Source organism: Rhinoraja longicauda, chromosome 2, assembly GCF_053455715.1.
Source record: "Rhinoraja longicauda isolate Sanriku21f chromosome 2, sRhiLon1.1, whole genome shotgun sequence".
Taxonomy (NCBI): domain Eukaryota; kingdom Metazoa; phylum Chordata; class Chondrichthyes; order Rajiformes; family Arhynchobatidae; genus Rhinoraja; species Rhinoraja longicauda.
The window spans coordinates 50523444-50539313 of NC_135954.1; the positions used below are offsets into that span (position 1 = coordinate 50523444).

At 44.2% G+C, this 15870-nt stretch overlaps 1 protein-coding gene across 6 annotated transcripts in view; it reads left to right on the forward strand.

Annotated features, from left to right (window-relative positions):
* The window catches only part of LOC144604443 (tyrosine-protein phosphatase non-receptor type 3-like), a 145610-nt gene that overhangs the window by 43032 nt on the left and 86708 nt on the right, over positions 1 to 15870 (forward strand). For all 6 annotated transcript variants that reach the window (XM_078418867.1, XM_078418886.1, XM_078418894.1 and 3 more), the window contains 4 exons: positions 3820 to 3872; positions 4411 to 4531; positions 7062 to 7149; positions 13108 to 13196. In XM_078418867.1, the coding sequence (XP_078274993.1) occupies positions 3820 to 3872; positions 4411 to 4531; positions 7062 to 7149; positions 13108 to 13196 (351 nt within the window). The remainder of the gene's footprint in view (positions 1 to 3819; positions 3873 to 4410; positions 4532 to 7061; positions 7150 to 13107; positions 13197 to 15870) is intronic.

Sequence of the window (15870 nt, forward strand, 5' to 3'; positions counted from 1 at the left end):
CCCCCAACATTGGGAACATGTTTCCTGCCTCTAATGTGTCCAATCCCCTAATTATCTTATATGTTTCAATAAGATCCCCCCTCATCCTTCTAAATTCCAGTGTATACAAGCCCAATCGCTCCAGCCTTTCAACATACGACAGTCCCGCCATTCCGGGAATTAACCTAGTGAACCTACGCTGCACGCCCTCCATAGCAAGAATATCCTTCCTCAAATTTGGAGACCAAAACTGCACACAGTACTCCAGGTGCGGTCTCACCAGGGCCCGGTACAACTGCAGAAGGACCTCTTTGCTCCTATACTCAACTCCTCTTGTTACGAAGGCCAACATTCCATTGGCTTTCGTCACTGCCTGCTGTACCTGCATGCTTCCTTTCATTGACTGATGCACTAGGACACCCAGATTTCGTTGAACACCCACTCCTCCTAACTTGACACCATTCAGATAATAATCTGCCTTTCTATTCTTACTTCCAAAGTGAATAACCTCACACTTATCTACATTAAACTGCATCTGCCATGTATCCGCCCACTCACACAACCTGTCCAAGTCACCCTGCAGCCTTATTGCATCTTCCTCACAATTCACACTACCCCCCAGCTTAGTATCATCTGCAAATTTGCTAATGGTACTTTTAATCCCTTCGTCTAAGTCATTAATGTATATCGTAAATAGCTGGGGTCCCAGCACCGAACCTTGCGGTACCCCACTGGTCACTGCCTCCCATTCCGAAAGGGACCCATTTATCCCCACTCTTTGCTTTCTGTCTGTCAACCAATTTTCTATCCATGTCAGTACCCTACCCCCAATACCATGTGCCCTAATTTTGCCCACTAATCTCCTGTGTGGGACCTTGTCGAAGGCTTTCTGATTGTCGAGGTACACCACATCCACTGACTCTCCCCTGTCAATTTTCCTAGTTACATCCTCAAACAAATTCCAGTAGATTTGTCAAGCATGATTTCCCCTTCGTAAATCCATGCTGACTCGGAATGATCCCGTTACTGCTATCCAAATGCTCAGCAATTTCGTCTTTTATAATTGACTCCAGCATCTTCCCCACCACTGATGTCAGACTAACTGGTCTATAATTACCCGTTTTCTCTCTCCCTCCTTTCTTAAAAAGTGGGGTAACATTTGCTATCCTCCAATCCACCGGAACTGATCCTGAAGCTATAGAACATTGAAAAATGATCTCCAATGCTTCCACTATTTCTAGAGCCACCTCCTTAAGTACTCTGGGATGCAGACCATCAGGCCCTGGGGATTTATCAGCCTTCAGTCCCATCAGTCTACCCAAAACCATTTCCTGCCTAATGTGGATTTCCTTCAGTTCCTCCATCACCCTAGGTTCTCCGGCCCCTAGAACATTTGGGAGATTGTGTGTATCTTCCTCAGTGAAGACAGATCCAAAGTAACGGTTTAACTCGTCTGCCATTTCTTTGTTCCCCATAATAAATTCCCCTGTTTCTGTCTTCAAGGGACCCACATTTGCCTTGACTATTTTTTTCCTCTTCACGTACCTAAAAAAACTTTTGCTATCCTCCTTTATATTATTGGCTAGTTTACCCTCGTACCTCATCTTTTCTCCCCGTATTGCCTTTTTAGTTAAGGTGGTCTTCAGCCCACTGAGTCTGTGATGACCAGCAATCACCCTGTACATTACCACTATCCTAAACTCTAGGGGCAATTTCCAAAAGCCAATGACTCTACAAACCTGTACATCTTTGGAGTGTGGGAGGAAACTGGGGCACCCGGAGAAAACCCACGCGGTCACGGAGAATGTACAAACTCCGTATAACCAGCACCCAGAGTTGGGAGCGAACTGGGTTTCCGCTGTAAGGCAGCAACTCTACCACTGTCGTCACCATTAAATGTCATTAAATTCATGTCACTAAATTACTGTTCTGGAATATCAATAACTTTAAGAAAAGTTTGCTGTACTGTAAGGCGTTTGTACGTTCTCCCCGTGACCTGCGTGGGTTTTCTCCGAGATCTTCGGTTTCCTCCCACACTCCAAAGACGTACAGGTAGGTAGGTTAATTGACTGGGTAAATGTAAAAATTGTCCCTAGTGTGTGTAGGATAGTGTTAATAGTGTTAGTGTGCGGGGATCGCTGGGCGACACGGACTTGGTGGGCCGAAAAGGCCTGTTTCCGCGCTGTATATGAAATATGAAATATTTGATGTTTTTGTGGAGGCATATGATACTGCAGATGCTGGAAACTTGAGCAAAAAAACAAAGTGCCAGAGGAACTCAGTAGGCCAGGCACCATTTGTGGGGGGGAATGGACAGATGATACTTGGGTCAGGTCCCTTCTTCTGCCTAATGTATGGAGGAAAAATTGGAAAGGACAGATGAGGGTGGGACAAAGTCTTCAAATTATACGTGGCGAGGCTGGGTCAGAACATGGTTGAGCAGCAAGAATCACAGAGGGGGAGCTGTGAGAGAAGGTCTCACAAAGCTCCCTTTGGAGGGAGAGGAGGAGAACCTTCTGTCCATTCCCTCTACTTCATTTTTTTTGCGCTGATCCAAATTTAAAATGAAAGTTCACTATCTTGGAGTGGAATTTCTCAGTCACGTGCTCTCAATGTGCAGTACAGGAGCAACCACATTTGTAGTCTGCTTCTGAAATTGTTGAAGAAAACAACATGTAGTCAATAATGTTGTTTTACCCATATTTGATGACCCAAATAAAATATTCTTCCTCAACTGAGGAGCATTAATTTACATTGCCTTGTGTTCAGAATGTTAAAATACAATGAGCATTTTTCATATTTGCTGATGTTTCATTTATTCATTTTGGGAAAAGTTCAAACCATTGCAGTGGTTAAAAGAAAGATTGCATGGCAGGTGTATAATATTTCTTAATAGACATTTTAGAAATTAGAATGCTTGCAGCCTAAAATCTATCAGAACAGACTTTTGAACTTGCAATTAGAACTCATCAAATTCTTTTTCTACAACCGCTTTTAAAAATTGGTCAAACCATTCCTTGGAAGTCTTCCAACATTTGAACTCCTAAATCTCCACTCCTTTTATACTTGTATGAATTTTTTTGAGATGTTTGAACAGTTAAAGATACTATCACAGTGCAAACTATTGATCCCATCCAAACATATTTGTTTCATTTAGGTCAAGCTGGTCTTTCCTGCCACTTAAGAGATAGCTGCATACACTTTGCCTCTTTCAGTGCTTGTGCAATATGGTTGATAATGGCAAGTTAATTTGGATCCTATGCCCCATTGTTTGTCAACAGCACAAACATTTAAGATTTTAAGATTTCTTGTTTCTTAGATCATTTCGAAGTCATTTTCTGCAAATGATGGGTGGCAGTGCTTTGATTTGGTTCAATGTTTGCTTATCCCAAATATTAAGTTTAAAGAAGTCATGTAGTGGAGTGGAGCTTTCCCAGAAATGTTGGTTGTAAGGTGTTGAGCCTGTTACTGATCAAATGCTTGGCTTGGGCTTCTGGGCTCCAATTCTTTTCAGCTCAGTTACCCTGTTACCCAACATCACCAAATGTTGATGTTCTTGAACAGCATTTACTGAACTGAAAAGAAACTGGTTTTCTGAAGCTTTCTTTGGTCAACAGCTAGACTAAAGAAATTTCTGTACAAAATGTTGAAATTGGTTTCAATAAAATTGAATTGCCTGCAGATATTAAAGGTTAGGGTCCAATATGTAGTTTGTAAGATTGTGTAATCAATCTTAAAGATTTAAACAATTTGCTATGTTTTTGACTTTTTAGTTCAGTATTAATTAATCAGGAATTACACTTGTTGACAGTGTCATATTAAAATGTAAATGTTTTCCAGATTACATTGTCCTCATGGTAAAGCAATATTACTTGCTTCTTATGCAATCCAATGTAAGTAGTGAAATTGTTACATTATCAACCTGTTTTCGTAGATTCACTGGACAATGTTTGGTTTAAAGAAGTTAAGAAGTGTGTGGATTTGCAAATGATAACATCAACTTGGTCTGTGCCAAGATTTTTCTTAATCTAGACGTCTCAAATTCATAAATCTGTCAACTTTTAAATCTAATGTAAAAGTGCCACTGCTAAAACCATCAACACCAAACATGGGCAGCTGGATTTATTTTCATTCTGAGGATAGAAATTGTGCTATTGTAGTGGCCTGGCTATTGTCCATTTTGTAGCTTTAAAAATCTTTTGTTCAAAAAGAAGCAGCTGCATGAAATGACAAACTCAACAAATGATTTTCAAATGATTGCAGAAATATTACTGGAAAAAAATATGTATAGTTCTGTGTTTTGTACAGAATGCTGATATATGCTTTAATTGAAGGATATGAATTTCCCAAAAATGTAATTTTCAAGAATGTGAGAAAGACAGTGGAATGCCAGCCATTTGAATTGTATTAATGGTGACTTAATTCTTTCAGCTGAACTTGGAGAGTACAATCCTATTGAGCATCATCCTGGGTACATAGAAAAATTCAATTTTATACCCGACCAAAATCAAGACTTTCAAATCAAAGTGATGTCTTTGCACAAGCAACACAGGTAGAATCAAAACTATTACGTGTTTGGAATGAAAAAACATTTGATAATACTATATAAGCTATTTACTTGAATTTGAAGAAAGGTCTCGACCCAAAACATCACCTATCCATGTTCTGGACCAGCTGAGTTGCTCCAGCATTTTGTGTCTTTTTTTTGTAAACTAGCATCTGCTTTTCCTTGTTTCAACGTTATTTACAGTGTCGTTCATGGATTTTTATTTACTTCAAAAAATTTTGTACAGGTTATCTATCCCCAGGTTATGAATACCCGACATATGTACAGTCCATACATGTGATTGAGCGTTTGGGATATCGATTGGCTGGATTTACCAGCTGTTGGAGGCCTATAGTGGGAACTTGGTTTGCGGTAATATCTAAATAGTTGAGATAAACGCCGTGGTTTAACTACATGTTGCCCTTGGATGGCCCATGTTTTTATTTAAATATATTGCCGGATGGCCACTTATTTGATTTTCGAACTGTAGGGGTTACAAACTGTTCACAAGAACAGAACCCTGCCATGACCATGAATAAGGCGGCACAGTGGCGCAGCAGTAAAGTTGCTGCCTTACAGCACTTACTGGGCCAGAGACTCGGGTCCGATCTTGGCTACGGGTGCTTGTCTGTATGGAGTTTGAATGTTCTCCCCGTGTCCTGCATGGGCTTTCTCTGAGAACTTTGGTTTCCTCCTGCACTCCAAAGACGTGCAGGTGTGTAGGTTAATTGACTTGGTATAAATGTAAAAATTGTCCCTAGTGTAGGATAGTGTTAATGTGCAGGGATCATTGGTCGGTGCGGACTCGGTGGGCTGAAGGGCCTGTTTCCGCGCTGTGTCTGTAAACTAAACTAAACCTGGCGAAGATCTGTGTTTGAGTGTCGGATGCTCGAGGGAGACCTGATAGAAGTTTATAGTATCATGAGAGACATGCGTAGTGTGGACATTCAGCACCATTATTCCAGGGTGGAAATGCCAAAGATTTGAGAGCATTGCTTCAGGGTGAGCAGGGCAAAGTTAAAAGATGTGTTGGGCAAGCTTTCTTTTTATACAGAATGTGGTGGATGTCTGGAATATGCTGCTAGCGGTGGTGGTAGAGACAGTTATGACAGTGGCATTCAATAGGCTTTTGGATAGGCACATGGACATGTAGGGAATGGAGAGATATGGATCATGCAAAGACTGACGAGATGTGTTAGATGCAGCACAGATATTGTGGGCCAAAGGGCCCATTCCTGTTTATTACTTTTTGATGTTCGATTAAACCAAGTCACTCTTGAAGGCCTACCTGAAGGAATGATTTTTCTGATTTTAAAATCTGCACTGGCAGTATATATCCACACATTTTTAATTCCTGTCTAAAGTGTCTGTTTAGTTTCAGAACACCTATATTTTACGTAATACGTGAAATTATAAAATCTAGAGCAGCCTGCAAGTCACCAACAGAAACAAAACTAGATAAAGATACATGAGGAAGTCAAGGACATTATTTATGACTTTTTTGTTGCATATGCACTCCTTTTAATTATTCTATAGTACAGATATGAGATATGCCAGTTTTAAAGCAAATGATTGTCATAAAATTTTAATGTATTTGCAGCACGTTGCAGGCAAACTGACTATTTGACAAAGAAGTTTTACCATCGAAGAACAAAATTAGATAAATAATGATCTAATACATCCCATTTATATGCTATGCATGAATATTATAATGGCCAACATGGAAATCGCCCTTTTTTGCAAATACCAAAATTAAAATATTGCTTGTAAAAATGTTCAACAAATTAGAAAATAATTAGCTATATTCTGGTATCTGAAATTATATAGATTTTGTCAAGCACATAAAATGTTTTAAAAAAAGAAACAAAAAATCGAAAATTGTATTTTATACAATTACAGTTTATTCACCACTTAATAGCATTGTATTGTTATACTTTGCATCAAGGTTATTCCATCGAGGTTTCAAACTGAATTGAACATCATTAATAAGTATCTGCGATAGATATTATCTGATTAAATTGAAATGTTGCAACCTGATAAAATGTTTTGCGGAGATCTTTCGCTACTGTTGCTGAAAATTAATTACGTTTACATCCCAGCTTCGAATTATTGATAGTATGGCACTTTATACATAATCTTTGGGATGATTTCACAAAATGCTGGAGTAACTCAGCAGGTCAGGCAGCATCTCAGGAGAGAAGGAATGGGTGACGTTTCGGGTCGAGACCCTTCTTCAGACTGATGTCAGGGGGGCGGGACAAAGGAAGGATATAGGTGGAGACAGGAAGATTGAGGGAGAACTGGGAAGGGGGAGGGGAAGAGAGAGACAGAGGAACTATCTAAAGTTGGAGGTCAATGTTCCTACCACTGAACTGCAAGCTGCCCAAGAGAAATATGAGGTGCTGTTCCTCCAATTTCCAGTGGGCCTCACTATGGCACTGGAGGAGACCCATGACAGAAAGTCTTTGGGATGAAATTGATTGTGTGCTATTAATTTCTCTTTTGATAGTTTTGATTTTTCTTGCCATATTTGTAGAGACCTTAAACAATCTGAAGCAGAACTTGGTTATTTAAATAAAGCAAAGACCCTTGAATTTTATGGTGTGGAATTACATAATGCAAAGGTAAGCCTGTATATGTATAGGTTAATTATTCCAGTTAGGATTGATTTTGGCTGGTAAAGACATTTTAATCTTCCAAAGCTGCTCTCCCTCGATGTAATTAGTTAAATTTGAGCTAATTTAGAATCCATTCTCCAGTTTTCCTGCTTGCTAGAGCTATTTAATATTCTGTCAACATTTTCATCTTCATCAGGATTTGTCAGTATGAGTGAAACTTAGATAAACCTTTCGAAAAAGGGATCTCTTCTTAAACAATGATCAATTACCCTTTTTGTTGAATTGGGGAGAGCTATTCCCAAACCAAATTATGATGCAACCCGACAGTATGCTATCTATGGTGCAGCTGTAGAAGTTTATAAGAGTCATTGGAGGCATGCTGAATTTCTACTTATGCCGCATAGAAGGCTCATGCTGATTTTGAGTGGGTGGGCAAATTTATGAAAAATGTAGTTTAATGTGGTAAATTTTAGGTTCTATGGACTGTAAAAACCTCTACCTTTCTGCTTTATCCACATATTTGTAATGTTTTATTTCATTGGTGTTAGATTGCGAAATATGAATGTGTAGAGTAATCTCAATGTCCTTGTACACCAGGTACTGAAAGCTAATATGTAGGAGATGCAAGCAGTTAAGAAGGCAAATGGTAATGTTTGCCTTAATACTCGAGGTTTGAGTACAAGAGCAAGGATGCTATACAATTGTACAGAGTCTTAATGTGACCACTTCTAGAGTATTGCGTGCCTTTTTGTTATCCTTCCTCAAGAAGGGGTGTATTTGTCACAGAAGGAATGTAAGAAAGATTAACCACACTGATTCCTGCATGGTAGGACTGTTGTACGCGGACAAATTGTGTTGACTATTCACTAGAGTTTAGAAGAGGAAATCTCAGTGCAATTTCTGGCAGGGGTTGCCAGGCTGGAGCATGTTTCCCATGCTGGGAGTTCTGAAAGGGGAAGTCAAATTCTCAGGACCAGGGTAAGACATTAAGGACTGAAGAGAACTTTTATCAGTGAGTGTGGTGAACCTGTGGAATTTTCTACCACAGGAGGCTATGGAGACAAATCACTATTTATTTAACAGGGAGGTTAATTTCTCTGCACAAAGACATGAAAAGATTGGTTTCCCTTCAAGCTGTTGGTGGTGCTGACCCGTGTTATAAATAGGCTAATTTCACAAAGTTGGGGAAATTTCATGATGTTGGTGCTGACTTGCAGCAGGAGATAAGAGATTGCTCCATACAAAATGTGTGTTTACTAAGCAGGTGTTTTTTTACTTGGTTGATTACTACAGCCAAGCAAAGTATTGTCACAGTCTCAAATTGAGAAATCATTGATTTGTATTGTCTCTGAAGGAGTTTTATCTCACTGAAACAAACCCTTCAAGCCACTTTGTTCATGCTGACTAAGTTGGGAAACTGGGCTAGACCCATTCCTTCTCTCCAGAGATGCTGCCTGTCCCGCTAAGTTACTGCAGCTTTTTGTGTCCATATTCACCTTACTGTCCTGCTGACTTACCACTTTCAAAGAACCATACACCTATACTCCTGACCTCTGTTCTGCAAAACTCTCCAAGGCTCTACCATTTACTGCGCAAGTCCTGCCCTGGTCTGATAAACCGAAGTGCAACACCTCACACTTGGTAGTCAAATCCCATTTGCCATTCCTTGGCCCACCATCCCAACTGATCTAGATCTTCCTGTACACTTTGATATCCTTCCTCACTGTCCACTCTACCACCAATTTTGGTGTCATTTGATATTTACTGACATTGTTAACTACATTGTAATCCAAATTGTTAATGCAAATAACAAAGAACAGTGGACTGAGCACTGAACCATTTGACACTCCACCAGTCAAAGGTCTACAATCAGAAAAGCAATCTTCCACAATTACTCTTTGATTCTTTCCTCCAAGCTAATTTTGGATCTAGATGTCTGTTACCTTGGATTCCATGCACTCTAACTTTCCAGACTAGCCTACCATGCAGGACTTTGTCAAAGGCCTTTCTTGATGGACAATGTCCACTGGCCTGCCTTCATCAATACTTGTGGTGACCTCATCCAAAACTCTTGTCGGATTAGTGAGACATTATTTCCATGCACAAAGCCTTCCTGACTTTCTCTAATCAGTCCGTGCCTATCCAAATGCTGGTAGATCCTATCCAAAAAATCCCCTCCAACAACTTTCTCACTGCTGATCAGTCTTACTAGAATGTAGTTCCCTGACTTGCCCTTTCTTAAAGGTATGACATTAGCCACCCTCTAATCTTCTGGAAATTCATCTATGCTAAAGATGATAGAAATATTTCCAAGGGCTTCTGTAATTTCCGCCCTAGTTTCCCACAAGGACTGAGGATGTACTTGGCCACACCCTGTGAATTCATCAGTTTTAATGAGCTTTAAAACTACCAACACCACCTCTTTAATGATTAATATATGAATCTCAGATATCACAACTCGCATGCCTCAATTCCTTAACCTTCATGATAGAAACATAGAAACATAGAAAATAGGTGCAGGAGGAGGCCATTCGGCCCTTCAAGCCAGCACCGCCATTCATTGTGATCATGGCTGATCGTCCACAATCAATAACCCGTGCCTGCCTTCTCCCCATACCCCTTGATTTCACTAGCCCCTAGTGCTCTATCTAACTATTAAATCCATCCAGTGATTTGGCCTACACTGTGGCAGAGAATTCCACAAATTCACAACTCTCTGGGTGAAAAAGTATCTTCTCACCTCAGTTTTAAATGGCCCCCCTTTATCCTAAGACTATGGCCCCTGGTTCTGGACTCGCCAAACATTGGGAACATTTTTCCTGCATCTAGCTTGTCCAGTCCTTTTATAATTTTATATGTTTCTATAAGATCCCCTCTCATCCTTCTAAACTCCAGTGAATACAAGCCTAGTCCATACTGAGAATGATCTTCTCAGTAAAAGCAGATGAGCAGTATTCATTAATATTTTCCCCATCCCTTGTGACTCTGCAAACCAACAGCCATGCTGATCTTCAAGGGGACTCATTCTTTCCCTAGCCACCCTTTCACTATTTATACCTATGGAATCTCTTGGGATTTTCTTTTACCATTCCTACCATCTCCATTTCACGGTTGCTTTTTGCCCTTATCATTGGCTCCATAAGCGTCCTTTTACACCTCATACTTGTGGAAAGATTTGTTTGATGACAGTGGCACTAATTCTGATGTATGCCTTTCTCTTATTCCTAACCAAAGTTTCAACATCTCTCATAAACCAAGGTTACTAAGCTGCCAGCCTTTCTTTCGCCCTAATACGAACATGCTGCATCTGTATTCTTGCTCATTCATTCTTGAAAGCCTCCACTTGGCAGCCCTCCCCTTAGCTGCAAACGTACTCTCCCAATCAACCTCTGCAGGTACCCACCTAATACCTCCTAAATCGGCCTTGCTCCAATTTAGGACGTTAAGTTGGACGCCTCTCTTTTCCTACTCCATAACTACTTTAAAACTGATAGATTTTGGTCACTGGTCCCAAGTACTTCTCCTTTGACAGTTCAGTCACTTGCGCTACCTCATTCCGTAAGAGAAGGTCCAGTATTGTGTCTTCTCTGGCAAGACCCTCCATATATTGATTAATGGAAGCCTTCTTGGACACATTTTATAAATTCCACCCCATCCAAACTTTTTGCACGAATGGGAGATCCAGTCAACTTAGTAGAGTTGAAATTTCCCACTGATACGATTGTATTATTTTTACAGCTATCTGCAATCTCCCTACACATCTGCTCCTCTAATTTATGCAGATTATTGGGAGGCTTGTGATGCAGTCAAATCAAAGTGATCATTCCCTTCCTATTTCTAAATTCTACCTTTATAGTCTAACAGGACGATCCTCCAGGAATAGCCTCTGAGATCACTATAGTCCTATCCTCTTGATCAGAAAGGGATTTCTACCTCCTCTCTTGCCTGGATCTCTATCACTATATTTGGACTAAGGCCTTAATTCTTTGCTTCCTTTTGCACATTTTTGTTCCTCTGCTTTATACCAAATATGAACTTTTAACATCCTTTATTGTTTATCCTGCAACTCGGGCCAATTTGTGGTTTATTGATTTTACATCGAGTTACAGATTTGGATAATTTATAATTAGAAACTGCAATCCTCAAACCAAAGTCACCTTTATCTACATTTGGAATTACTTCAACAACAGACATGCATTGTTTATAACTGTTTACAGAGTTTGGTATCCAGTCCCAGAGATTAACATCCACAGTTCTGAGTTTACTTAATAGACTTTATGAGAAAGATATTTCAAGTCATAAAACTTGGAGAATCCTTATTTGGATTTTTGTTAAGCTGGAAAGGCGGCAGAATAGATTCACAAGGATGTTACCAGGACGATATAATTTAGAGCATATAATTTTCGCCACCTCCAACGGGATCCCACTACTGGCCACATCTTCCCATCTCCACCCCTTTCTACATTCCACAGATACCGTTCCCTCTGAAACTCCCTGGTCAACTCGTCCCTTCCCATCTAAACCACCCCTTTCCCAGGTACTTTCCCCTGCAACCTCAGGAGATGCAACACCTGTCCCTTTACCTCCCCCCTCGACTCCATCCAAGGACCCAAACTGTCTTTCCAGGTGAGGCAGAGGTTCACTTGCACCTTTTCCAACCTCATCTACTGTATCCGTTGTTCCAGGTGTCAACTTCTCTACATCGGTGAGACCAAGCGCAGACTCGGTGATCATTTCGCTGAACACCTCCGCTCAGTCCGTCTTAACCTACCTGATCTCCAGGTTGCTCATCATTTTAACTCCCCCTCCCATTCCTAATCTGGCCTTCTCCATTGTCAGAGTGAGGCCCAGCGAAATTGGAGGAACAGCGCCTCATATTTCGCTTGGGTAGTTTACACCCCAGTGTTATGATCATTGACTTCTCTAACTTCAGATCGCCCTTGCTTTTTCTCTCCATCCCCTCCCCCTTCCCAGTTCTCCCACTAGTCTTACTGTCTCTGACTACATTCTATCTTTGTCTCACCCACTCCCCTGACATCAGTCTGAAGAAGGGTCTCGACCCGAAACGTCACCCATTCCTTCTCTCCAACCCATTCCTTTGCTCCAGAGATGCTGCCTGACCCGCTGAGTTACTCCAGCATTTTGTTGTTACCAGGACTAGATGGCTAAAGTTATAAGGAGAGACTGGATAGGCTGGTGTTTTTATTCTTGGACTGTCAGAGGCTGAGGGGTCACTTTATAGAGGTATATTAAATTATGAGCAGCATAGATAAGATCAGTCTTTTTCCCAGGGTAGGGAAGTCTAAAACTAGAGGACATGCATTTAAGGTGAGATGGGAAAGATTTTAAGAGAAACAGAAAGACCTGCCAGAGGAAGTGGTAGAGGCTGGTACAATTATACAATGTTTAAAAAATATTTGGACAGGTACATGGATAGAAAATATTTGGACAGGTACATGGATAGAAAAAGACATGGTCCCAATGTCGGCAAATGGGTAGACAACTTGGTTGACATGGATAAGTTGAGCTGCGGAGCCTGTTTCTGTGGTGTACAGCTCTGACCTGTTTATTGACTCTGTTGCGCTTGTAATGATCACTAATTGCACGTCTGTAATGTCCATCGCCATTGCCAGCATCTCAGCCCATCTGTTACTGAAGTGTGCATTCATCCCCTTGTCACATGCAGACTTCAGGATTAGAATGCTCTCCTGGGTATTGTTTTCTACATATACATTTCAATTTACGTAAATTGCTAAGTCATGCTTCCCCCATTATGCCTGGATTTTTTAATGTAATAATCAGTTTGAACCTAAATGGTGGACTCCATAATTTAATAATGTAATTCTCTTGAAGATGATCACGCTCTTCGTAGATTTCTATAATTTGCATTGATGCAACTGCTTTTAACATGTATCTATCTAATTGACCAAGGAAAATAGTGATTTATTGATTTATTTATTTTAGGATCATGGAAATTTAGAGATAAAGATTGGAATATCCTCTGGAGGCCTTGGTGTTTATAGAAATTTGGTTCGGATCAATTTTTATCCCTGGTAACCATTGCCTGTTGATTTGTCTCTTTACTGGTATCTTTACTTGTTACTGTAAAGTTCAAATTGTTTGTCATTGAATAATGTTTCTTTGGAATGAATATTTCTTATCTATACCTAGTAAATATTTTCTTCTAAAAGCATTGTCTTTTTTGTTGAAGGGGTTGTGATGACAATCAGGCGGAAGAGTCCTGATTATTTTATGACATTTGCGAGAGTATGTTTATTCTGGGGCTCATTTCCACAAACAAAATTATGTACTACTCGTAAACATGAATCAAGTTTCTTGTCACAGGGGAAGCCTTGTTTAATTAAAGAAGCGATGCAACCAGAATCCTCTCCCAATCTAAATAAATGTGATGCTTAGTTTCTCTGGTTCGAGGCTAAACAATTGGAAAACAAGTTGTCTTAAAAACTTTTCAACAGTGACCTCAAATATTTATAGGTTGTATTCCACTTTTTAATTTAAACTATTGAAAAAATATCCAACCATTAAAGATAAAATGTTACTTAACATAACATAACATAACAAAACTTTATTGTCACTCGGCACAACACCGAACAAAATTTCAGCAGTCACAGCAAAAAAAGAAAAGAACACAGGACACACGACCCCAACACAAACATCCATCACAGTGACTCCAAACACCCCCTCACTGTGATGGAGGCAACAAAACTTCCCCGCTCCTCCCCCCGCACCCACGGACAGACAGCTCGACCCCTACCGAGGCAACCGACACGCACAGCCCCCGCAAGGGGATGGAAGGCCCCCCGGCCGAGCCGCCCCGGGCACCAAAACGTCCCACGGCCGCACCAGGCGATGTTAAGTCCAGCGGCCGAGCCGCACCGGGCACCGAAACATCCCGCGGCCGAGCTGCACCGGGCACTGAAACGTCCCGCGGCTGAGCCGCGCTAGCGATGTTAAGTCCCGCAGCCGAGCCGCGCCGGGCACTGAAACGTCCCGCAGCCGAGCCACACCGGGCACTGAAACGTCCCGCGGCCGAGCCGCGCCGGCGATGTTAAGTCCCGCAGCCGAGCCGCGCCGGCGATGTTAAGTCCCGCAGCCGAGCCGCACCGGGCACTGAAACGTCCCGCAGCCGAGCCGCGCCGGCGATGTTAAGTCCCGCAGCCGAGCCGCGCCGGCGATGTTAAGTCCCGCAGCCGAGCCGCACCGGGCACTGAAACGTCCCGCGGCCGAGCCGCACCGGGCACTGAAACGTCCCGTGGCCGCACCGGGCGATGTTAAGTCCAGCGGCCGAGCCGCACCGGGCACCGAAACGTCCCGCGGCCGAGCCGCACCGGGCACTGAAACGTCCCGCGGCCGAGCCGCGCTGGTGATGTTAAGTCCCGCAGCCGAGCCGCGCCGGGCACTGAAACATCCCGCAGCCGAGCCGCGCCGGCGATGTTAAGTCCCGCAGCCGAGCCGCACCGGGCACTGAAACGTCCCGCGGCCGAGCCATGCCGGCGATGTTAAGTCCCGCAGCCGAGCCGCACCGGGCACTGAAACGTCCCGCAGCCGAGCCGCGCCGGCGATGTTAAGTCCCGCAGCCGAGCCGCGCCGGCGATGTTAAGTCCCGCAGCCGAGCCGCACCGGGCACTGAAACGTCCCGCAGCCGAGCCGCGCCGGCGATGTTAAGTCCCGCAGCCGAGCCGCGCCGGCGATGTTAAGTCCCGCAGCCGAGCCGCACCGGGCACTGAAACGTCCCGCAGCCGAGCCGCGCCGGCGATGTTAGGTCCCGCAGCCGAGCCGCACCGGGCACTGAAACGTCCCGCGGCCGAGCCGTGCCGGCGATGTTAAGTCCCGCAGCCGAGCCGCGCCGGCGATGTTAAGTCCCGCAGCCGAGCCGCACCGGGCACTGAAACGTCCCGCAGCCGAGCCGCGCTAGCGATGTTAAGTCCCGCAGCCGAGCCGCGCCGGGCACTGAAACGTCCCGCAGCCGAGCCACACCGGGCACTGAAACGTCCCGCGGCCGAGCCGCGCCGGCGATGTTAAGTCCCGCAGCCGAGCCGCGCCGGCGATGTTAAGTCCCGCAGCCGAGCCGCACCGGGCACTGAAACGTCCCGCAGCCGAGCCGCGCCGGCGATGTTAAGTCCCGCAGCCGAGCCGCGCCGGCGATGTTAAGTCCCGCAGCCGAGCCGCACCGGGCACTGAAACGTCCCGCGGCCGAGCCGCACCGGGCACTGAAACGTCCCGTGGCCGCACCGGGCGATGTTAAGTCCAGCGGCCGAGCCGCACCGGGCACCGAAACGTCCCGCGGCCGAGCCGCACCGGGCACTGAAACGTCCCGCGGCCGAGCCGCGCTGGTGATGTTAAGTCCCGCAGCCGAGCCGCGCCGGGCACTGAAACATCCCGCAGCCGAGCCGCGCCGGCGATGTTAAGTCCCGCAGCCGAGCCGCACCGGGCACTGAAACGTCCCGCGGCCGAGCCATGCCGGCGATGTTAAGTCCCGCAGCCGAGCCGCACCGGGCACTGAAACGTCCCGCAGCCGAGCCGCGCCGGCGATGTTAAGTCCCGCAGCCGAGCCGCGCCGGCGATGTTAAGTCCCGCAGCCGAGCCGCACCGGGCACTGAAACGTCCCGCAGCCGAGCCGCGCCGGCGATGTTAAGTCCCGCAGCCGAGCCGCGCCGGCGATGTTAAGTCCCGCAGCCGAGCCGCACCGGGCACTGAAACGTCCCG